At 48.0% G+C, this 23,863-nt stretch overlaps 1 protein-coding gene across 2 annotated transcripts in view; it reads right to left on the reverse strand.

The window, feature by feature from the left end:
- ENDOV (endonuclease V) overlaps positions 1-20,447 on the reverse strand; it is a 42,341-nt gene extending 21,894 nt beyond the window's left edge. For both annotated transcript variants that reach the window (XM_063456329.1, XM_063456328.1), the window contains exons 1-5: positions 20,375-20,447; positions 19,692-19,863; positions 18,371-18,505; positions 17,032-17,071; positions 8,884-8,996 (exon numbers count right to left, since the gene is read on the reverse strand). In XM_063456329.1, coding sequence (XP_063312399.1) covers positions 8,884-8,996; positions 17,032-17,071; positions 18,371-18,505; positions 19,692-19,863; positions 20,375-20,439 — 525 coding nt within the window. In that variant the 5' untranslated portion in view covers positions 20,440-20,447. The remainder of the gene's footprint in view (positions 1-8,883; positions 8,997-17,031; positions 17,072-18,370; positions 18,506-19,691; positions 19,864-20,374) is intronic.
- Positions 20,448-23,863: the final 3,416 nt, after the last annotated feature.

The raw sequence follows: 23,863 nt of genomic DNA on the forward strand, positions 1-23,863 counted from the left end.
CCTTTAGGTTCAAATGTAGCTTTAAAGGCCGTAAGAAAAGTATTGTAATCACGGGCTACTGCGTCACCACTTTCCCATAAGGGGTTAGCCCAGGTTAAAGCTTTTCCAGTTAATTGGTTCATCAGATAGCCTATTTTTGATCTATCTGTTGGGAATGAACCGGGAGAGGCCTCAAAGTGGTATTCAATTTGGTTTAAGAAACCTCTGAATTCCTTAGAATCACCTCCATAACGAGGGGGCGGTGACAAGGTTATGGACGGTGGTTTATGTGGTACGGGAACCACTACAGGTGGCGGAACCACAGGTGGTACCGGAGGGACCTCTAAATAGGCAGTCCTCTGGAGCAAGGTCTGAAATGCCTGGGCAAATTGGTCTAACCTGTGGTCCATATCCTCCACCCTACTCTCACATGCGATCATATGCTTGCATAGTTCTGCAGGATCCAGGGCCATGTCGTAATGTCACGACTAGTAATGTGGTCCAGCACGCAGAAACTATGTAAACATATACATAAGTAAGAAACGGAAAAATAATAGGAAAGAGCGTAAACCGGTCCTTAGAAGGGCCGGACTAATACGCTAGAGACAGAGAATGGTCAAAGGGAAAGCCGAGGTCAAGGAAGCCAGAAAATACTCAATACCGATTAAACAAGCCAAGTCAGGGAAACCAGAGATCAGAATAACCAGGGAAACGCCAAGGATCAGGATACCAGGAAATCAGAAACACGAGAATAGCACTTTCAGGAAACCAGGAAACTGAAACCACGACATGGCAAAGTAATGGGGAAAGCTAGGGGTTTAAATACCCCTCTCTAGGCTATGATTGGTCAGAGGGCGACCTCTGACCCCAAAACGTGCGTGTTGACGTCGTGACGTCACGCACACGTTGGTATAATTCTCGGGGGCGGGGCTGGTAATAGACGCGACCACGCGGTCGGCGCCATCTTGGATCCGGGCGCGATGCCCGGAAGAACTATGTGCGCGGTTCCCGGCTCGCCGACGAGCAGGTAAGCTCGTGTAGTCGGAGCGGTCGTGCCGGTCGGGCACGACCGTGAGGCTCGGCGGGCCGGCGACCGCAACATGTAGTCCAAAACATCTGCAGAGCCGAAGGTTCCCCACCCCTGGGTTAGTCTTCAAACTAAAAGAAATTGGTCAAGATGAATATTCTTGGGTAGAACATTGGTTTAAATATAGAAGAGAGAGTGTGTGTGTGTATATATATATCAGACGGTTTTGATGGATATTTTTCTCTAATTTCTTCTAAGCTCTTTTTATTAACTCAATCTTTACTTTATTTGATTGTTTTGATTATATTACTTGAGTTTTTATGTCCATCCTTCAACCGCAGAAACAGTAGTAGAGTATCAGTAAAATGATTCCGTATACTTTGAGTATAGATAGTCTAATATGATTGACATAGCTATTGGAAAAAGAGATACCGAATGCTCCACCTGATGTTAGAACTATACTAGTATATATATATTGAACAAGGATATCGTGACCCTGATAACTGTTTTGAATAAGAACACATTAAAGTAATCCATAGAATATAAAATCAGATGATAGAAAAAACAGGAGAGCGATTTACCCTATATAATACCTAGCATATAGTACATGTTGTTTTAATTTATTTTATTTGATATTGGAGTCTATTGCCCCCAGATATAATCGTTAAAGGCAACTGTTTTTCATTGTTTTAGAGTGCTCACTGTTTACACTATTCATAGATATCACTTTCACTTAGGCACCATGGTTTATTATGTAAGCTCAACCGAGCTATATCTGGCTGCAAAGTGACTCTTTTCCTCCATAAATGGTGTTCTCTCTGGGTGTGGGAGACCCGGGATTGTGTATCCAGTTGCTTAGCAACCCGGTCACATGTACATTTCTGCACATCACATGACAGCCTCTACATGGGCTCTTCACTTCCGGGTAGCTCTGTTTGTCAAATGCTGGATTTTTAGATCGTAAAACTGACACTGTTTGCTAGGTTGCTAAGGCAACCTAATCACATGCACGTAGCTGATTGCACTCTCCACGTGGCTCTTTCACTTCTGGGTTGTTCAGCCTGTTGCTAGTCTGACCGTCTAATTGGTAAGTGTTATCATACACATATGTATAAATTGTTTGTATTTGCAATGCCTCACTGTGATCTTGATAAAGACCCCAGCAGGGTCGAAACGTCGATTTGTTCTGCACATGTAATGTATTCTATTTGATACAGTAAATACTTTTTTTCACTGAAGAGAAGACCCAGAGTGCTCCCTTTATTTTTGTATTATATATATATATTTGTCATTAATAGGACATTTTCAAGGTGGTAGGTGGTGTCCCTCAGGGTCCTGTTTTGAGACCGCTTCTATTTAACATATTTATAAATGATCATGAAATAGGCATTGAAAGCCATGTATCAGTGTTTGCAGATGACACAAAACTTTGTGAAGCAATAAAATATGAGCAGGATGTTGCTTTGCTGCAGAGGGATTTGGATAGATTGGGGGACTGGGCACTAAAATGGTAGATGAAATTTAATGTAGATAAATGCAAAGTTATGCACTTCGGGGTAAAGAATGCACAAGCAACCTACACCCGAAATGTTAGAGAATTAGGGATAACCACACACGAGAAGGATTTAGGAATTGTTATAGAGGCAGCAATGGTCAATGTCAAACAGAATTTATTAAGGTCAGTAAAGTATTGTCATATAAAAAATAAAATAGAGATAAAAACATTAATTCACCTTTTTATAAATCAATAATAACACCACACCTTGAATATGCGCTGCAATTTTGGGCACCTGTTCTAAAGGATATTAAGGCACTAGAAAAAGTACAGAGTCGGGCTACAAAATTAATACAAGGGATGGAACAATTTAGTTATGAAGAGAAGTCAAATTTAGATCTGATTAAGAAAAACGGTGCCTCCGAGGGGATATGATAACATTATACAAATATATTTGGGGCCGATACAAACTATTGTCTGGAAATCTGTTCACAAACAGGACTATACATTGGATACATGGTCACACATTTAGACTGGAAGAAATTAGATTTAGTCTATGCAAAATAAAGTTTTTTTTTTACAGTATAAACAGTAAGGATGAGGAATTTTCTGCCTGAAGAAGTGGTTTTATCAGAATCTGTAAAGATGTTTAAACAGCAACTGGATTAATACTAGCAAATACATAATATTCAGGTATATAATTTTTAATTTTGGGGGTAATAGCTTCTGCCGTTCTGGGATCAAGAAGGATTTGTTTCTGTCAGGATCGGGACAGGGATCCAACACGCAGCGTACAAACAGTAGCCAGATACGTATACCGGACCTTAGAATGGCCGGACTAACGTAAGTAGTACTGAGAGAATAGTCAAAGACAAGCCGAGGTCGAGGGTAACAGAAGGCAGGAGAGCGAGAGACAAGCCGAATCAAGGATACAGAGGTAAGCAGAGTAGAATAAGCAAGCCGGGTCAAAACCAAAGGGAATAAGCAGAACACAAGCACTGAGTGACTAGAACAAGCTAGAACCACGACAGGGCAATGAGCTGACGAGAGAAGCTCCGTTAAATACCCTGTTCCGAAAAGTAACCACGCCTCTGAGGCGTCCTGATTGGTCCTGCAGCAATTGACTGACAGGTCGTTCCGGTAGTTTCCTGACGACTTCCGGACGTGATGCTGTAAAAGAACGTCACTCCCTCGCGGCCGGCTTTGCACGACCGGATAGACCGCGAGGAAGGAAGCCATCAGGCCGTCTGGATGAAGGAACTGCTAAGTCTCTACCTCTTTCGGAGGTAGAGACCACAGGTACCCTGACAGTACCCCCCCTCTCAGATACGCCCACCGGGCGGAAGACACCAGGGCGAGAAGGGAAGCGAGAGTGGAACGCCCTGCGGAGACGGGGAGCATGCACCTCCTCCTGAGGTACCCAACTTCTCTCCTCAGGACCATACCCCTTCCAATCGACCAGATACTGCAGTCTCCCTCGGGAGACTCGAAAATCAACGATGGAATTGACCTCATACTCCTCCTGACCCTCCACTTGCACAGAGCGAGGAGGGGCGATCGCGGAGGAGAACCTGTTACAGATTAGTGGTTTTAGCAAGGAAACATGAAATGAATTCGGAATGCGCAAGGCATTAGGCAACGCTAAACGATACGCAACTGGGTTAATTTGAGACAGCACCCTGTAAGGTCCAATATATCGAGGAGCAAACTTCATGGACGGCACCTTTAACCGAATGTTTCTAGTACTTAACCATACTCTATCGCCTGGAACAAACACCGGTGCTGCCCTTCTACGTTTGTCCGCGTGTCTTTTAACCAGCATGGAATTGTGCAGAAGGATTTGTCGAGTCTGATCCCATAACTTCCTTAAATTGGCAACATGAGTATCCACCGACGGTACCCCTTGAGAAGAAGACTCCGAAGGAAGGATGGAAGCCATAATTCAAGAAAAAAGGGCTAGATTGCGTAGAATCACAAATGAGATTGTTATGTGCAAACTCCGCCCAAGGAATCAAACCGACCCAATCGTCCTGGTGTTCAGAGACGAAACAACGTAAATATTGTTCAACTTTTTGGTTAGTACGTTCAGCAGCTCCATTGGACTGAGGATGATAGGCAGAGGAGAAATTCAATTTGATGCCTAGTTGGGAGCAGAAAGATTTCCAAAAACGGGAAACAAATTGAGAGCCTCTGTCAGAGACAATTTGGGAAGGTATCCCATGCAAACGGAAAATCTCCCTAGCGAATATCTCCGCTAATTCAGGCGAAGATGGGAGTTTAGGTAAGGGAATGAAGTGAGCCATCTTAGTAAATCTGTCCACCACAGTGAGGATAACAGTCTGCTTTTTAGAGATAGGCAAATCAACAATGAAGTCCATAGCCAAACAGGACCATGGCTTTTCAGGGACCTCTAAAGGATGCAGAAATCCGCATGGAAGCGAATGAGGTTGCTTAGTCTTGGTACAAACCTCACATGCCCCTATGAATTCTTTAATATCCTTACGTAAGTCAGGCCACCAAAAATCTTTAGAGACCAGAGCATATGTTTTGCGGATGCCCGGATGCCCCGCCACTTTGCTGTTATGGAGACAGCGTAGCACCTCCAGTTGGAGAGTGGCAGGAACGAAATGTCGATCCTCAGGAGTCTGTTTGGGTGCCAAATGCTGAGATTTCATGATCTCGGAAAGCAATGGAGAGTGAATCCTAAGATTCGTGTTTGCGATGATATTTCCCTTGGGAACTATGGAGGACAGGACTGGTTCAGTTATAGTAGATGGTTCATATTGACGAGACAAAGCATCGGCTTTAGAGTTCTTAGAACCAGGTCTATAAGTAAGTACATAATTAAAGTGAGTGAGGAACAACGACCAGCGAGCCTGTCTGGCGGATAAGCGCTTAGCCTCCCCAATATAAGACAAGTTCTTATGATCCGTTAATATAGTAACAGGGTGTAATGTCCCTTCCAGTAAATGTCTCCACTCCTTTAAAGCCTTAATGACCGCTAACAGTTCCCTCTCCCCGATGTCATATCTGCTCTCAGACCCAGATAATTTCTTAGAGAAGAAACCACAAGGGTGTAACGGTTTATCCACCCCTAACCTTTGAGATAGAACAGCCCCAACTCCTGTCTCAGAGGCATCGACCTCGAGCAAGAAAGGCAGAGTCGTATCAGGATGAACTAGAATGGGAGCCGAGGCAAAAAGTTCCTTGAGAGTTTTGAAAGCAACAAGAGCCTCCTTAGACCAGACCTTAGTATCAGCCCCTTGTTTGGTCATATTGGTAATAGGCGAAATGATAGAGGAGTATCCCTTAATGAAGCGCCTATAGTAGTTGGAAAAACCAATAAACCTCTGGATAGCCTTGAGTCCTTTGGGCAAAGGCCAGTCTAAAATAGATTGGAGTTTTCCAGGGTCCATTTTAAAACCTTCCCCAGAAATCACGTACCCAAGAAAGTCTGTCTGAGACTGATCAAAACTGCACTTCTCCAATTTGCAGTATAGACCATGTTGCAGAAGTTTGTGTAATACCTTTCTGACCTGTTTATGGTGAGTCTCAATCTCCTTAGAGTGTATTAGTATGTCGTCCAGGTAAACAATAACACAATCATGTTGAAACTCCCTAAGTACCTCATTAATCAAATCTTGAAATACTGCAGGAGCATTGCAAAGTCCAAATGGCATAACCGTGTATTCGTAGTGGCCATACCGGGTATTGAATGCCGTCATCCACTCGTGACCATGCTGGATTCTCAAACAAATTGTATGCCCCTCTAAGATCTAACTTGGTGAAGATCTTGGAGCCCTTAAGACGATCAAATAACTCAGTAATCAGTGGGATAGGATAGGCGTTTCTGACAGTTATTTTATTCAAGCCTCGGTAATCGATACAAGGTCTCAGCGTACCATCCTTTTTCTTAATAAAAAAGAACCCCGGCCGGAGAAGAAGACCTCCTAATGAATCCTTTTTCTAAATTCTCCCGAATATACTCCTCCAGCACCGAGTTTTCCTGAACAGACAAAGGATACACATGACCCCTCGGAGGCATCGTCCCTGGTAAAAGCTTAATCTTACAATCAAATGACCTGTGTGGCGGCAAAGAATCGGCATTCTTCTTGTCAAATACTGCCTTTAAGTCTAAGTAAAGGTCTGGTATTTGTCTTTCTGTGGACTGAGTAGGATTCTCCGGTATGTTAATATTAGCTAAGGGAGAAACCTTGCTTAAACAACTCTCCTGGCAGCCCTGGCCCCACGAGAGTATCTCCCCTAACTCCCAATCAATAATAGGGTTATGTTTCTTCAACCATGAGTACCCTAGAACTATGGGAACGGAAGGGGACGAAATGAGCATAAGAGATAAATTCTCAACGTGTAGGATACCCACATTTAAATCAATGGGTATGGTCTCATGAAAGATAACAGGGTCTAGTAGTGGTCTACCATCTATGGCCTCAACGGCCAAGGGTGTCTCCCTTAGCTGGGTTGGGATGTTGTTTTTACTCGCAAAGGCCTGGTCGATAAAATTTTCCGCAGCACCGGAATCTATCAATGCCATAGCCCTTACTACTTCCCTTTCCCAAGTCAAGGAAACTGGTAGCAGAAGCCTGTGATCTTTATAATTAGGAGTAGAGGACAAAATCGAAACACCCAAGGCCTGTCCTCTAGAAAGACTTAGGTGCGAGCGTTTCCCGGACGGTTAGAACAGTTCGAGAGTAAATGACCTTTGGCTCCACAATACATACACAAACCCTCTCTTCTTCTGTACTGTCTTTCCTCCTCAGAGAGGCGGGTATACCCTATCTGCATAGGTTCAGGAAGCAAAGATACCGTGGAGTCAGGCCTTGGAAAAGAGGGAGCTAACCTAAAAGAAGGTCTCCGATTTCTCTCTCGAGTGTTCAGTCTCTCTCTTAAACGTTCATCTATACGAGAGATGAACGAAATTAAATCTTCTAAATTCTCAGGGAGTTCTCTAGTAGCAACCTCATCAAGGATTACATCAGATAGACCATTCAAAAATACATCCATATACGCCGGCTCGTTCCACTTGACTTCTGACGCCAGAGACCTGAACTCTAGTGCATAATCCACAAGTGTTCGGTTCTCCTGTCTCAGGCGCAACAGTAATCTGGCTGCATTAACCTTTCTACCTGGAGGGTCAAATGTTCTTCTAAAAGCAGCTACAAATGCGTTATAGTTATATACTAATGGGTTATCGTTCTCCCATAGTGGATTAGCCCATCTCAGAGCCTTCTCAATAAGTAGGGTGATAATAAATCCTACCTTTGCCCTATCTGTAGGATAGGAGCGAGGTTGCAATTCAAAATGGATACTAATCTGGTTTAAAAAAACACGACACTTCTCAGGCGCCCCACCATAGCGTACTGGGGGGGTAATGCGAGAAGAAGCACCCACTGTGGCTACCTCTAACCCTGAACTGACAGGAGAAATAGGGGTATTACGTATCTCCTCTGGTGGGTTATTGGCACGAGATAATAGTGCCTGTAGCGCAAGTGCCATCTGATCCATTCTGTGATCCATGGCTTCAAACCTAGGATCAGGAGAAGCAAGCTGACTGTTTGTACTTGCAGGATCCATTGGCCCTATCGTAATGTCAGGATCGGGACAGGGATCCAACACGCAGCATACAAACAGTAGCCAGATACGTATACCGGACCTTAGAATGGCCGGACTAACGTAAGTAGTACTGAGAGAATAGTCAAAGACAAGCCGAGGTCGAGGGTAACAGAAGGCAGGAGAGCGAGAGACAAGCCGAATCAAGGATACAGAGGTAAGCAGAGTAGAATAAGCAAGCCGGGTCAAAACCAAAGGGAATAAGCAGAACACAAGCACTGAGTGACTAGAACAAGCTAGAACCACGACAGGGCAATGAGCTGACGAGAGAAGCTCCGTTAAATACCCTGTTCCGAAAAGTAACCACGCCTCTGAGGCGTCCTGATTGGTCCTGCAGCAATTGACTGACAGGTCGTTCCGGTAGTTTCCTGACGACTTCCGGACGTGATGCTGTAAAAGGCCGTCACTCCCTCGCGGCCGGCTTTGCACGACCGGATAGACCGCGAGGAAGGAAGCCATCAGGCCGTCTGGATGAAGGAACTGCTAAGTCTCTACCTCTTTCGGAGGTAGAGACCACAGGTACCCTGACAGTTTCCTAGTTTCCTAGTTTGTTGCAAAATTGGAAAAAACTTCAAACTGGGTTTTTGCCTTCTTTTGGATCAACAGCAAAAACAGATGTGAGAAAGGCTAAACTTGATGAACGCTTGTCTCTTTTCAACTATGTAACTGTAATACTTATCTTTGTAATCTCTGCTGTATGAAAGCGGATTAGTGCGCAGATAACATTGTCTGTGAGGATTTGTCCTATAATTACCTGTTCCTTATGTGCTTCATTGTTCTCCAGACCATCTACTTGCAGCAGATTCTTGGCGACCCCAATGCATGGCAGGCTGGTTTGGATCCCGAGGTGGCATGCCACTCCAAACCCTGTACGACAAAAACAGGCTCAAACTAAGCGCATGTGACCGTACATTGTTAAAGCGAATGTTGATATCATAGTTCTGGTTACTGTGACATATCTAAGAACAGAAGTTAGCGGAGTCTGATGGCCCAGGTTTATGGACAGCTGAACCTTATCCAATAACCTTTATACTGTGAATTGTTGCCAGTCTTTGGCTACTCAGTCTCAGGCAGTTACCCAGCTACATTTGGTTATTTCAAGACATCCCTGTGAATAAAGTTATTTCAAGAATTTACTGGACCTCACAGACAAGTCTAGTTTAGGGACTGACCGATATTGATTTTATAGAGCCGATACCGATAATCTGTGAACTTTCAGGCTGATAGCCAATAGCTTACCGATATTCAGTACATTTACCATTTTGAGAAAACTATTTTATTTTTTTTGCAAATCTTTTTGGTAAAGGCACAAAATATACATGCCATTTTTTTTTTATGTTTTCAAGAATATTTATATGTGTGTGTGTAGTGGATGCAGTGAGAGTATTTGATTAGTAAATGCAGTGTGTATTTGTTTGTGTAGTGCAGGGGTAGGCAACCTTCGGCTCTACAGATGTTGTGGACTACATCTCCCTTGATGCTTTGCCAGCAATATGGCTGTAAAAGCATTATGGGAGATGTAGTCCAAAACATCTGTAGAGCCGAAGGTTGCCTACCCCTGGTGTAGTGGATGCAGTGTGTTTGTGTGTAAATATGTGCGGTAGGAACATACGCCCCCCCCCCATTCCTCTTAATGTTCCTCTCCCTTATTTTTAAGTGCCCCACCCCCCACCCAGTGTTCCTTTTCCCTTCCCTGTACCTTAGTGCCCTCCCTTAATGTTCCTCTCTCCCCCCTAGTGTTCTTTCCCCTCTCCCCTAGTGTTCTCCCCCATAGTCTTCTTCCCACCCAAACCATAGTGTTCTCCTCTCCTCTGTCCCATAGCATTTTTTCCTCCCCTTTCCCATAGTGGTTCCTAGTGTCCCAATAGTGCATTCTCCTGTCCTTTTGGTATTTGACCGGCTTATTATCGACTATTCTGGTTTCCCTGACTCGGCTTTGTTCCTCGTGATTGTGTATTTCTGGCTTCCCTTGACCTCGGCTTGTTTTTGAAGTTTCTTGTAGTTTTCTCTATATTCAGGCAACTCTAAGGGCCGGCTTAGGGACTTTCTATCTGTCTCTGTAATCTAGAGATACAGGATTATAACTGCACCCCTTGCCCTCACCAGCAGTTACTCTACTGCCCCCCCGGCCCTCACCAGCAGTTACTCTACTGCCCCCCCTTGGCCCTCACCAGTTACTCTACCCTTGGCCCTCACCAGCAGTTACTCTACTGCCCATCCCAGGCCCTCACCAGCAGTTACTCTACTGCCCCCCCAGGCCCTCACCAGCAGTTACTCTACTGCCCCCTCCCCCGGCCCTTACCAGCAGTTACTCTACTGCCCTCTCCCCCAGCCCTCACCAGCAGTTACTCTACTGCCCCCCCCCCCGGCCCTCACCAGCAGTTACTCTACTGCCCCCCTGGCCCTCACCAGCAGTTACTCTACTGCCCCCCCTGGCCCTCACCAGCAGTTACTCTACTGCCCCCCTGGCCCTCACCAGCAGTTACTCTACTGCTCCCCCCCCTGGCCCTCACCAGCAGTTACTCTACTGTCCCCCTGGCCCTCACCAGCAGTTACTCTACTGCTCCCCCCCTGGCCCTCACCAGCAGTTACTCTACTGCCCCCCGGCCCTCACCAGCAGTTACTCTACTGCCCCCCCCCCCCCGGCCCTCACCAGCAGTTACTCTACTGCCCCCCCCCCCGGCCCTCACCAGCAGTTACTCTACTGCCCCCCCCCCCTGCCCTCACCAGCAGTTACTCTACTGCCCCCCCCCCCGGCCCTCACCAGCAGTTACTCTACTGCCCCCCCTGGCCCTCACCAGCAGTTACTCTACTGCCCCCCTGGCCCTCACCAGCAGTTACTCTACTGCCCCCCCTGGCCCTCACCAGCAGTTACTCTACTGCCCCCCCTGGCCCTCACCAGCAGTTACTCTACTGCCCCCCTGGCCCTCACCAGCAGTTACTCTACTGCTCCCCCCCCTGGCCCTCACCAGCAGTTACTCTACTGTCCCCCTGGCCCTCACCAGCAGTTACTCTACTGCTCCCCCCCTGGCCCTCACCAGCAGTTACTCTACTGCCCCCCGGCCCTCACCAGCAGTTACTCTACTGCCCCCCCCCCCCGGCCCTCACCAGCAGTTACTCTACTGCCCCCCTGGCCCTCAACAGCAGTTACTCTACTACCCCCCCAGCCCCCCGGCCCTCACCAGCAGTTACTCTACTGCACCCCCCCCCCCGGCCCTCACCAGCAGTTACTCTTCTACCCCTCCTCCCCCCTGGCCCTCACCAGCAGTTACTCTACTGCACCCCCCCCCCCGGCCCTCACCAGCAGTTACTCTACTGCCCCCCTGGCCCTCACCAGCTGTTACTCTACTGCCCCCCTGGCCCACACCAGCAGTTACTCTACTGCCCCCCTGGCCCACTCCAGCAGTTACTCTACTGCCCCCCTGGCCCACTCCAGCAGTTACTCTACTGCCCCCCTGGCCCACTCCAGCAGTTACTCTACTGCCCCCCTGGCCCACTCCAGCAGTTGCTCTACTGCCCCCTGGCCCTCACCAGCAGTTGCTCTACTGCCCCCCTGGCCCTCACCAGCAGTTACTCTACTGCCCCCCTGGCCCTCACCAACAGTTACTCTACCCCCCCCCCCCCCTCGGCCATCACCAGCAGTTAGTCTACTGCCCCCCCTGGCCATCACCAGCAGTTACTATACTGCCCCCCCCTGGCCCTCACCAGCAGTTACTATACTACCCCCCCCCCCCAACCGGCCCTCACCAGCAGTTACTCTACTGCCCCCCTGGCCCTCACCAGCAGTTACTCTACTGCTCCCCCCCTGGCCCTCACCAGCAGTTACTCTACTGCCCCCCGGCCCTCACCAGCAGTTACTCTACTGCCCCCCCCCCGGCCCTCAACAGCAGTTACTCTACTGCCCCCCTGGCCCTCAACAGCAGTTACTCTACTACCCCCCCCCCCCCCCCGGCCCTCACCAGCAGTTACTCTACTGAACGTCCCCCCCGGCCCTCACCAGCAGTTACTCTTCTACCCCTCCTCCCCCCTGGCCCTCACCAGCAGTTACTCTACTGCACCCCCCCCCCCCCCGGCCCTCACCAGCAGTTACTCTACTGCCCCCCTGGCCCTCACCAGCTGTTACTCTACTGCCCCCCTGGCCCACTCCAGCAGTTACTCTACTGCCCCCCTGGCCCACTCCAGCAGTTGCTCTACTGCCCCCTGGCCCTCACCAGCAGTTGCTCTACTGCCCCCCTGGCCCTCACCAGCAGTTACTCTACTGCCCCCCTGGCCCTCACCAACAGTTACTCTACTGCCCCCCTGGCCCTCACCAACAGTTACTCTACTGCCCCCCCCCCCCTCGGCCCTCACCATCAGTTACTATACTGCCCCCCCTGGCCATCACCAGCAGTTACTATACTGCACTGCTAACCTACAAAGATACCCTCATTCTGATGTGTTAATGTAAAGAAAGCGTACAATGCGTTTTCCTCTGCATGAATAATGAGGTATGTTTCAGTGATTTGGTCACTGTGCAGGTTCTGAATGATTCTAAAAAGTATGGTCTATTAATTTTCTCCAGAATTCTCTTTTTATATTGTATAAACTTCTGAAAGATAAGCTCAGTGGCAGTTTACGTGTTGTGTGATACACACTGCTATAAAGTCACACATTACATAATAAATCACATTCAGCTCTTAAAATGCACTAATGCTTCAATACGAGCACATTACATCCAGCTGTGTACAGCAAAGGGATCTGCAGCAAAGCCATAAATCCACATTAATATAATAAATAACTCAAAAAAAGGTTTACAATAACGGTCACGGACTGGGGAATGGGATCAGAAGGGCTTTAGATCTGTGAAGAGGATGCAATGATTTTTAGACATTATTTATTATTACACATTAGTGACCTTTTTTACTAAATCGTGATGACTTGGCAAAACTGAGTAAAATTGGAGAGATTTCTCCCAGGCTATGTTACGATACAATTGTAATCAGGGAAAGTTTAAAAGAGGAGATAGAGCTGTGCCCTGTTCTTACTTTGTTATATATGGACGTACCTGTCCAGCTGGGTCAGCTGTTGACTGGGGGCAAGGTTGGAATTGTTTTAAGTGTGCCTACGTTATCTATATCACTTTTTAAGATTTATTCATATAGCGACAACATATTCTGCAGTGCTGTACAACAGATAAACCAAGGCAAACAATTTTGACACAAACACGTTTGACATACAGGAACAATAGGTGAACAAGGGTCAAAGTAATGTTTTGGGCATAGACTGATGCTTTAGGTGACATTTTCTGCCACAGATTAGAGTTGTGGCACAGTGTGTCGGTGCTGCCATAGATTAGAGTTGTGGCACAGTGTGTCGGTGCTGCCATAGATTAGAGTTTTGGCACAGTGTGTTGGTGCTGCCATAGATTAGAGTTGTGGCACAGTGTGTCGGTGCTGCCATAGATTAGAGTTTTGGCACAGTGTGTTGGTGCTTTCTGCCATAGATTAGAGTTGTGGCACAGTGTGTTGGTGCTTTCTGCCATAGATTAGAGTTGTGGCACAGTGTGTTGGTGCTGCCATAGATTAGAGTTGTGGCACAGTGTGTTGGTGCTGCCATAGATTAGAGTTGTGGCACAGTGTGTTGGTGCTGCCATAGATTAGAGTTTTGGCACAGTGTGTCGGTGCTGTCATAGATTAGAGTTTTGGCACAGTGTGTTGGTGCTGCCATAGATTAGAGTTGTGGCACAGTGTGTTGGTGCTTTCTGCCATAGATTAGAGTTTTGGCACAGTGTGTTGGTGCTTTCTGCCATAGATTAGAGTTGTGGCACAGTGTGTTGGTGCTGCCATAGATTAGAGTTGTGGCACAGTGTGTTGGTGCTGCCATAGATTAGAGTTTTGGCACAGTGTGTTGGTGCTGCCATAGATTAGAGTTGTGGCACAGTGTGTTGGTGCTGCCATAGATTAGAGTTTTGGCACAGTGTGTTGGTGCTGCCATAGATTAGAGTTGTGGCACAGTGTGTTGGTGCTTTCTGCCATAGATTAGAGTTGTGGCACAGTGTGTCGGTGCTGTCATAGATTAGAGTTGAGGCACAGTGTGTCGGTGCTGTCATAGATTAGAGTTGTGGCACAGTGTGTTGGTGCTGCCATAGATTAGAGTTTTGGCACAGTGTGTTGGTGCTGCCATAGATTAGAGTTGTGGCACAGTGTGTTGGTGCTGCCATAGATTAGAGTTGTGGCACAGTGTGTTGGTGCTTTCTGCCATAGATTAGAGTTGTGGCACAGTGTGTTGGTGCTTTCTGCCATAGATTAGAGTTGTGGCACAGTGTGTTGGTGCTTTCTGCCATAGATTAGAGTTGTGGCACAGTGTGTTGGTGCTGCCATAGATTAGAGTTGTGGCACAGTGTGTTGGTGCTGTCATAGATTAGAGTTGTGGCACAGTGTGTTGGTGCTGCCATAGATTAGAGTTGTGGCACAGTGTGTTGGTGCTGCCATAGATTAGAGTTTTGGCACAGTGTGTTGGTGCTGCCATAGATTAGAGTTGTGGCACAGTGTGTCGGTGCTGCCATAGATTAGAGTTTTGGCACAGTGTGTTGGTGCTGCCATAGATTAGAGTTTTGGCACAGTGTGTTGGTGCTGCCATAGATTAGAGTTGTGGCACAGTGTGTTGGTGCTGCCATAGATTAGAGTTGTGGCACAGTGTGTTGGTGCTGCCATAGATTAGAGTTTTGGCACAGTGTGTTGGTGCTTTCTGCCATAGATTAGAGTTTTGGCACAGTGTGTTGGTGCTGTCATAGATTAGAGTTGTGGCACAGTGTGTTGGTGCTTTCTGCCATAGATTAGAGTTTTGGCACAGTGTGTTGGTGCTGCCATAGATTAGAGTTGTGGCACAGTGTGTTGGTGCTTTCTGCCATAGATTAGAGTTGTGGCACAGTGTGTTGGTGCTGCCATAGATTAGAGTTTTGGCACAGTGTGTTGGTGCTGCCATAGATTAGAGTTTTGGCACAGTGTGTTGGTGCTTTCTGCCATAGATTAGAGTTTTGGCACAGTGTGTTGGTGCTGCCATAGATTAGAGTTGTGGCACAGTGTGTTGGTGCTTTCTGCCATAGATTAGAGTTGTGGCACAGTGTGTTGGTGCTGCCATAGATTAGAGTTTTGGCACAGTGTGTTGGTGCTTTCTGCCATAGATTAGAGTTTTGCACAGTGTGTTGGTGCTGTCATAGATTAGGTTTGGCACAGTGTGTTGGTGCTTTCTGCCATAGATTAGAGTTGTGGCACAGTGTGTCGGTGCTGCCATAGATTAGAGTTTTGGCACAGTGTGTTGGTGCTGCCATAGATTAGAGTTTTGGCACAGTGTGTTGGTGCTGCCATAGATTAGAGTTTTGGCACAGTGTGTTGGTGCTGCCATAGATTAGAGTTGTGGCACAGTGTGTTGGTGCTGCCATAGATTAGAGTTGTGGCACAGTGTGTTGGTGCTGCCATAGATTAGAGTTTTGGCACAGTGTGTTGGTGCTTTCTGCCATAGATTAGAGTTTTGGCACAGTGTGTTGGTGCTGCCATAGATTAGAGTTGTGGCACAGTGTGTTGGTGCTTTCTGCCATAGATTAGAGTTTTGGCACAGTGTGTTGGTGCTGCCATAGATTAGAGTTGTGGCACAGTGTGTTGGTGCTGCCATAGATTAGAGTTGTGGCACAGTGTGTTGGTGCTTTCTGCCATAGATTAGAGTTGTGGCACAGTGTGTTGGTGCTGCCATAGATTAGAGTTTTGGCACAGTGTGTTGGTGCTTTCTGCCATAGATTAGAGTTTTGCACAGTGTGTTGGTGCTGTCATAGATTAGGTTTGGCACAGTGTGTTGGTGCTGTCATAGATTAGGTTTTGCACAGTGTGTCGGTGCTGTCATAGATTAGAGTTGTGGCACAGTGTGTCGGTGCTGTCATAGATTAGAGTTGTGGCACAGTGTGTTGGTGCTGCCATAGATTAGAGTTGTGGCACAGTGTGTTGGTGCTTTCTGCCATAGATTAGAGTTTTGCACAGTGTGTTGGTGCTGCCATAGATTAGAGTTTTGGCACAGTGTGTTGGTGCTGCCATAGATTAGAGTTGTGGCACAGTGTGTTGGTGCTTTCTGCCATAGATTAGAGTTGTGGCACAGTGTGTTGGTGCTGCCATAGATTAGAGTTTTGGCACAGTGTGTTGGTGCTTTCTGCCATAGATTAGAGTTTTGCACAGTGTGTTGGTGCTGTCATAGATTAGGTTTGGCACAGTGTGTTGGTGATGTCATAGATTAGGTTTTGCACAGTGTGTCGGTGCTGTCATAGATTAGAGTTGTGGCACAGTGTGTTGGTGCTTTCTGCCATAGATTATAGTTTTGGCACAGTGTGTTGGTGCTGTCATAGATTAGGTTTGGCACAGTGTGTTGGTGCTGTCATAGATTAGTTTTGGCACAGTGTGAAGCCATTTTCTGCTATAAAGTAAAGTAGTGATTTGTTAGCACAATCATCGTGATGGCAGTGAGGATTTTTGCACTGTTGTGGCACACTGTATATATGATGTGTTTGGCATTGTGTGAATTCCTTTTTAATATATAGTGAGGATACCACTGACCTGCTACCACTAAATAGCCCAGCAGATCACTTGGCATCAAATGCCCCAATACCCGGTGTATGGACTGTATTTACATCGGACAAACTACAATCACACTTTGGGATTTCTTCAATATTATTTTATCTGGAATTTAACAATAGTTCACTGTGTAATGAATAAACTCACCATTTATATATCATTTCTCCCAAAAACAAATTACTCTAAGTATAATTCACTGACCATATTATATCTTATTTTCTATTAAAAGTTTGATGGATTTTACACCCGGACACTTCTGCGTAAAACTCAAGCTAAATCAATCTTACACAATAAATTGTAGGTCTTACCCCTGTGATGCAGAACGCCATTGCCGTCTACAAAGAGAACCTAGAAGAGACACATACAAACCGTTACAACAGTCAATAAATGCTATAAATAATATGTACAAACACAGGAAATTCTATATCCACTATATCACAGGGCAGGGTCACAATCATTGGCAGAGAGTCACCTGAGCACTGCTTTGTTCTAGATAAATATGGCTTCTCCTGCTGAAGTGAAACTAGATGTGGTTTGGGCGCCAGTTGTGGGCTCAGATGTGTGGTCATACTGTGCTTAAACAATTTAACATCTTACCGTGTGAACCACGCCAGGACATTCCTGACACCATAACCACTAAAACAGACTGTAGTAGTTATGGATGGTGCTTGGAGTGTTCTGTTAATTACCCCCCCCATTTTTTTTAAATGTATATTAAATATTTAGTTAAAGGGACATTATAGTCACCAAAACAACTTTAGCTAAATGATGCAGTTTTAGTGTATAGATCATGCCCCTACAGTCTCACTGCTCAATACTTTGCCATTTAGGAGTTAAATAACTTTTGTTTCTGTTTATGCAGCCCTAATCGCACCTCCGCTGGCTGTGACTGACAACCTGCATTAAAACAAAATGGTAACTTACTTTAAAAGATGTTCTCTCTTGCTCTGTAAATTGAGCTTTAATCACACATAGGAGGCTCCCGCAAGGTCTAGCAAGCTTTTAACATAGCAGGAGATAATGGTGTCTAAATTAAATACACTGTGCAATAAAGGAAGTGTAAACATTAGCTGACTCTTTACAGGAAGTGTTTAGGAAGGCTGTGTAGGTCACATGCAGGGAGGTGTGACTAGAGCTGTATAAACAAAGATTTAACTCCTAAATGGCAGAGAATTGAGCAGCGAGACTGCAGAGGCATGATCTATACACCAAAACTGCTTCATTAAGATAAATGTTATTTTGGTGCATATAGTGTCCTTTTATGGGCATCACAATCCCACCCAGTCCTAGCACAGTCAGGGCACACATTGCATTGGGAAGGGGAGAGACAGAAAGTGGTGCTAACCTGGAAAAGGAGCAGAGCTACTAATGGAGTGTGCCAACTGGTTGCCCAGGTTTCCATGGTGATTTCCCACTTTTCAGAGCATGCCTCTGTTTATAGACAACCTCCACATCTATGTGGAGTTCTCTATGCCGACTGCCAGGAGCCATGATGGAGGCACCCAGTTCCAAGAGAGAGGTAAATACAGAGTAATACAGTGTAGGTTTATTCATTATTACAAGTCTTGGGAAGAATTGGAGAGTCAGCTCATGGGGCAAAAAATATTTTATTATTCTCGAAATAGGAAAATATAAAATCCAACTCACTTGAGGCATCAGGCTTGGATTGGTTTTCATCAGACTGCGTACAGCTTCTGATAAGGATGGCACCTCTCTAAAGGCCAGAAAACCTGCAACATAGGGGGCATCAAGGGGCACCATGTGACAGTCCTCATAGATCACCTATACAGACACCACAAAAAACATCACCTGGATCAGTGACAAACACAGAATATATAAACTCCCGCGCCCATGCAGACAGCCTTTATCCTGCCACGTACATGAATTTGCATTATAGGATCATGTGTAAAATTTCTACTCTCCACAGTTACGTGTACGGTCAGCCCAGCAAGCAGAAATTCACCCCTGGTGAGTGTGCTAGGGACCTTCCAGGCTTGCAGTGGCTAGTTACTTTTAGGGCTGGCTAGTAAAGTAGAATTCAAAATTTAGAGCCATGTCCGAAGTATGTGGTTGCTAAAAGGTAGGCCTTACAGTAACGGGTTCCAATATGTGCATAAAATAACCTTATTCTATTCTAAGTTCATATTCATATTATTAAGTCCTCTCTGCTTGACATACTGGAAGGCTGTTTTGAGTCGGTTTAATCTAGTTTATCCTTAAAACCACTGAAGTCTTTATTTGAGCCAAGTTAAAGGGCTCAAGTTTAAATAAGTGGTTTTATTTTCTTCTTTATCGGCATAAGATGTTAAGTACTACGCTACTTACACTAATTACATGGAATTTCCCTCTAAGGAAATGAAGGTGGGGGAGATCTTGGTGTGCGGAGTGAGACCGAAGATGGATAATATCTATTTGAGAAGGTGGGGTGGTACCTTAAAGGCAGAAAAACGTATTCTCTACGTGAGCTGGTTTGTGTGGATCTGTTACATGTGAGTGCAAATACATGTATTGCTATCTTTTAATTTTTTGGGAATATAGCAAATATACTACACTATAAGTTTTTGAAATTTATATAATATTGAGAACCTGCAGAAGGCTCATTGGGCATGGCCGTCAACTCCCCTGTTCCTGTGCGTCCAACTTGTCTGGTTACAATTACATGCCTGTTAGTCCACCCATTGTAAAGCACTACGGAATTTGTTGGCGCTATATAAATCATAAAATAACTCATTGCAGAGAGTTGTCTGAAGCCTAAATAATGTGATATGCTACCTAAAACTATGGGGGGCTACTAAAAAAAACTATTTAACTATTTGTGTATGTGACCTAAGATCATAGGAAGGCTACCCACAATCCATCTCTGCAAACTACCATAATCTTCATATAAAGATACGATGCTTGGGCTTAGCTACAGAACAAAATAGCTGTGGTCGAAACGCAGCCAACAAGAGTTCCCGTATAATATCACCTCCAGATCTGGATAACTGAGGACCACAAGGGACGCACACGCAATGGTGTCATCTTCTTTACTGTAGGAGATGTCGACCCCTCCAACTCGCTCCAATCCCGGGAAGTCTGGAAGCACCTGCCAGGGTTCTGTGTTGGAGCAGATCAGGCTTTCTTTCAGGAGGGACTGCTCGCTGAACGAAATGGGTCAAGAAATACAAAATGAAGGGTTAGGTGAAATCGGACACACGTAGCGCTTTTTCATTTTTGGAGGTTTATTATCAAGTCTCTTTGCCCGAAACTTTTTCCTGTCTCCTTGTTTGGATTTTAAAGAAGCGGGTTAGCTTTTTGGGCTGCGCTCTACCCATTCCTTTTATATACTTATTGGCGTTTTTAGAAATCGCAGATAGAATCTGCTCATAGTAACATGACTTGATGTTTGTAAATTGAAAAAAATAAAAAATCCATTTTGTTGCTCCCAATTACTGGGGGAGAGAGAATGTCTGACCCGTGGGAGGATAAACCAGTAATCCCTATTCAATAAAACGACCTGTTAAAGGGATACACACACACTGCTGGCAGAGGACTTCTAGGGATGGAATAAGGAAGTAGATAAACTACATTTCCCGGCATTCCTGGCGGCGGTGACGTCACGGGCAGGGGCTGTTATAGGGCCTCTCTCTGGCCCCTGGGGGCCCCACTCACCTCTCCCACCGGCTCCGTGTGGCCGCCTCCTCCTCGCTGACCCCCAGCCCCTCAGCAGCCGCCATGACGGGCCCCTTCGGCAGGGACGACAACTTCCGGCTCCGGGGTATGACGTCATCGACTAAGTCACCTGCAGGGCTGGCTGAGAACTGCAACTCCCATCAGGCTGTCACTTCTAAGAGGGGTTGTAATCCTCCAGGGAATGTCCAGTTTCCCAATTATCCCTCCCTGGGGGTAGTCCCAGTTATCCCCCCCTGGGGGTAGTCCCAGTTATCCCCCCCTGGGGGTAGTCCCAGTTATCCCCCCCTGGGGGTAGTCCCAGTTATCCCCTCTTGGGGGTAGTCCCAGTTATCCCCCCCCTCTGGGGGTAGTCCCAGTTATCCCCTCTTGGGGGTAGTCCCAGTTATCCCCTCTTGGGGGTAGTCCCAGTATCCCCTCCTGGGGGTAGTCCCAGTTATCCCCCCCCCCCTGGGGGTAATCCCAGTTATCCCCCCCCCCCTGGGGGTAGTCCCAGTTATCCCCCCCCTCTGGGGGTAGTCCCAGTTATCCCCCCCCTCTGGGGGTAGTCCCAGTTATCCCCCCCCTCTGGGGGTAGTCCCAGTTGTCCCCTCCTGGGGGTAGTCCCAGTTGTCCCCTCCTGGGGGTAGTCCCCCCCCCTGGGGGTAGTCCCAGTTATCCCCTCCTGGGGGTAGTCCCAGTTATCCCCTCTTGGGGGTAGTCCCAGTTATCCCCTCTTGGGGGTAGTCCCAGTATCCCCTCCTGGGGGTAGTCCCAGTTATCCCCCTGGGGGTAGTCCCAGTTATCCCCCCCCTGGGGGTAGTCCCAGTTATCCCCCCCCTGGGGGTAGTCCCAGTTATCCCCCCCCCTCTGGGGGTAGTCCCAGTTATCCCCCCCTCTGGGGGTAGTCCCAGTTATCCCCCCCCTCTGGGGGTAGTCCCAGTTGTCAGACAATCTAGGGATGGAATAAGGAAGTAGATAAACTACATTTCCCGGCATTCCTGGCGGCGGTGACGTCACGGGCAGGGGCTGTTATAGGGCCTCTCTCTGGCCCCTGGGGGCCCCACTCACCTCTCCCACCGGCTCCGTGTGGCCGCCTCCTCCTCGCTGACCCCCAGCCCCTCAGCAGCCGCCATGACGGGCCCCTTCGGCAGGGACGACAACTTCCGGCTCCGGGGTATGACGTCATCGACTAAGTCACCTGCAGGGCTGGCTGAGAACTGCAACTCCCATCAGGCTGTCACTTTTAAGAGGGGTTGTAGTCCTCCAGGGAATGTCCAGTTTCCCAATTATCCCTCCCTGGGGGTAGTCCCAGTTATCCCCCCCTGGGGGTAGTCCCAGTTATCCCCCCCTGGGGGTAGTCCCAGTTATCCCCCCTTGGGGGTAGTCCCAGTTATCCCCCCTTGGGGGTAGTCCCAGTTATCCCCTCTTGGGGGTAGTCCCAGTTATCCCCTCCTGGGGGTAGTCCCAGTTATCCCCCCCCTGGGGGTAGTCCCAGTTATCCCCCCCTGGGGGTAGTCCCAGTTATCCCCCCCCCCCCTGGGGGTAGTCCCAGTTATCCCCCCCCCCCTGGGGGTAGTCCCAGTTATCCCCCCCCCTGGGGGTAGTCCCAGTTATCCCCCCCCCCCCTGGGGGTAGTCCCAGTTATCCCCCCCCCCTGGGGGTAGTCCCAGTTATCCCCCCCCCCTGGGGGTAGTCCCAGTTATCCCCCCCCCCCTGGGGGTAGTCCCAGTTATCCCCCCCCCCTGGGGGTAGTCCCAGTTATCCCCCCCCCCTGGGGGTAGTCCCAGTTATCCCCCCCCCCTGGGGGTAGTCCCAGTTATCCCCCCCCCCCTGGGGGTAGTCCCAGTTATCCCCCCCCCCTGGGGGTAGTCCCAGTTATCCCCCCCCCCTGGGGGTAGTCCCAGTTATCCCCCCCCCCTGGGGGTAGTCCCAGTTATCCCCCCCCCCTGGGGGTAGTCCCAGTTATCCCCCCCCTCTGGGGGTAGTCCCAGTTATCCCTCCCCTCTGGGGGTAGTCCCAGTTATCCCCCCCCTCTGGGGGTAGTCCCAGTTATCCCCCCCCTCTGGGGGTAGTCCCAGTTGTCCCCCCCCTGGGGGTAGTCCCAGTTGTCCCCCCCCTGGGGGTAGTCCCAGTTGTCCCCTCCTGGGGGTAGTCCCAGTTATCCCCTCCTGGGGGTAGTCCCAGTTATCCCCCCCTGGGCGTAGTCCCAGTTATCCCCCCCTGGGGGTAGTCCCAGTTATCCCCTCTTGGGGGTAGTCCCAGTTATCCCCTCTTGGGGGTAGTCCCATGTAACGGATCCACTGGCACCCCGACTGGGTACCTCCGTTGAAAGATGCTCCTAGCGCTTCCAGAGGACTCCAAGCACTCCACCAGACACCATAAGCACCGCAGGCTGCAGCTATCTCCCTTCAGAACGAAGCAGGAACAAGCTCTTACAAGAGCTCAGTGATTATAGCAAGGGAATATGCCTAGCATAGCAATCCCTTGTAGCAGCAATATACAGTACAATGTGCCCCAAATAACCAAGGGGCCATAGTCAGTAGGTAGGAGGCTAGCAAACAGGCTTCTCCAGGGCCCAGTGGCGAGGTTGGTTTCGCCACATTTCTCCCCTTTTCCAAACAGACTAACAGGGTACCCGACCTCTTGCCGGTCAGTGCCCTTGTTAGTCCAGCAGCCCACCCACAAAACAGAAACAGCAGTACAGTCCACCCACAATGAATGGTTACTACACCTGAGTAATGGAAAAACTTGTCCAGGTCCAGGTGCCTCACCCCGGCTGTGTGGGGGACTGGTAGGCTGTTTTGGTGGGTTGCTGAGTGGGCAGACTGGTGCCAGCACTACTACGGGAGTAGTCTGGTTGGAGCCTTGCTGGAGACCGACTGCCTCCCCTTTAGCTGCGCAGCTCTGCTGCTGGAGACCGACTGTCTCCCCTTGAGTTACACAGCTCTGCTGCTGGAGACCGACTGTCTCCCCTTTAGTTACACAGCTCTGCTGCTGGAGACAGACTGTCTCCCCTTTGGCTAAACAGCCCTGTTGTCCCAGTTACCCCCCCCTGGGGGTAGTCCCAGTTATCCCCCCCCTGGGGGTAGTCCCAGTTATCCCCCCCCTCCTGGGGGTAGTCCCAGTTGTCCCCCTCCTGGGGGTAGTCCCAGTTGTCCCCTCCTGGGGGTAGTCCCAGTTATCCCCCCTTGGCTTATCTATCTGCTTTCTATACAGATTTAGGCTTGGTTGACTACCCAATTTCTGGCTACTGACCCTGGTTTGTCTGATTATATTACATTTGGATTCCTGACTTAGTTGGTTAGTCTTAGGTTTTTACACTGTTCTGATGTGTGTCTTTCATGTTAAAAGAACACTGTAGGATCAGGAACACAAACATGTATTCCTGACCCTAGTGTTAAAACCACCATCTCAACCCCCCATGTCCTCCTAAACATACAAAAATCTTACTTTTGTTCAAGTCTGAGCTGCTGGCTCTGCTTGCTTGAC

This window comes from Pelobates fuscus, chromosome 5 (genome assembly GCF_036172605.1).
Source record: "Pelobates fuscus isolate aPelFus1 chromosome 5, aPelFus1.pri, whole genome shotgun sequence".
Lineage (NCBI taxonomy): Eukaryota > Metazoa > Chordata > Amphibia > Anura > Pelobatidae > Pelobates > Pelobates fuscus.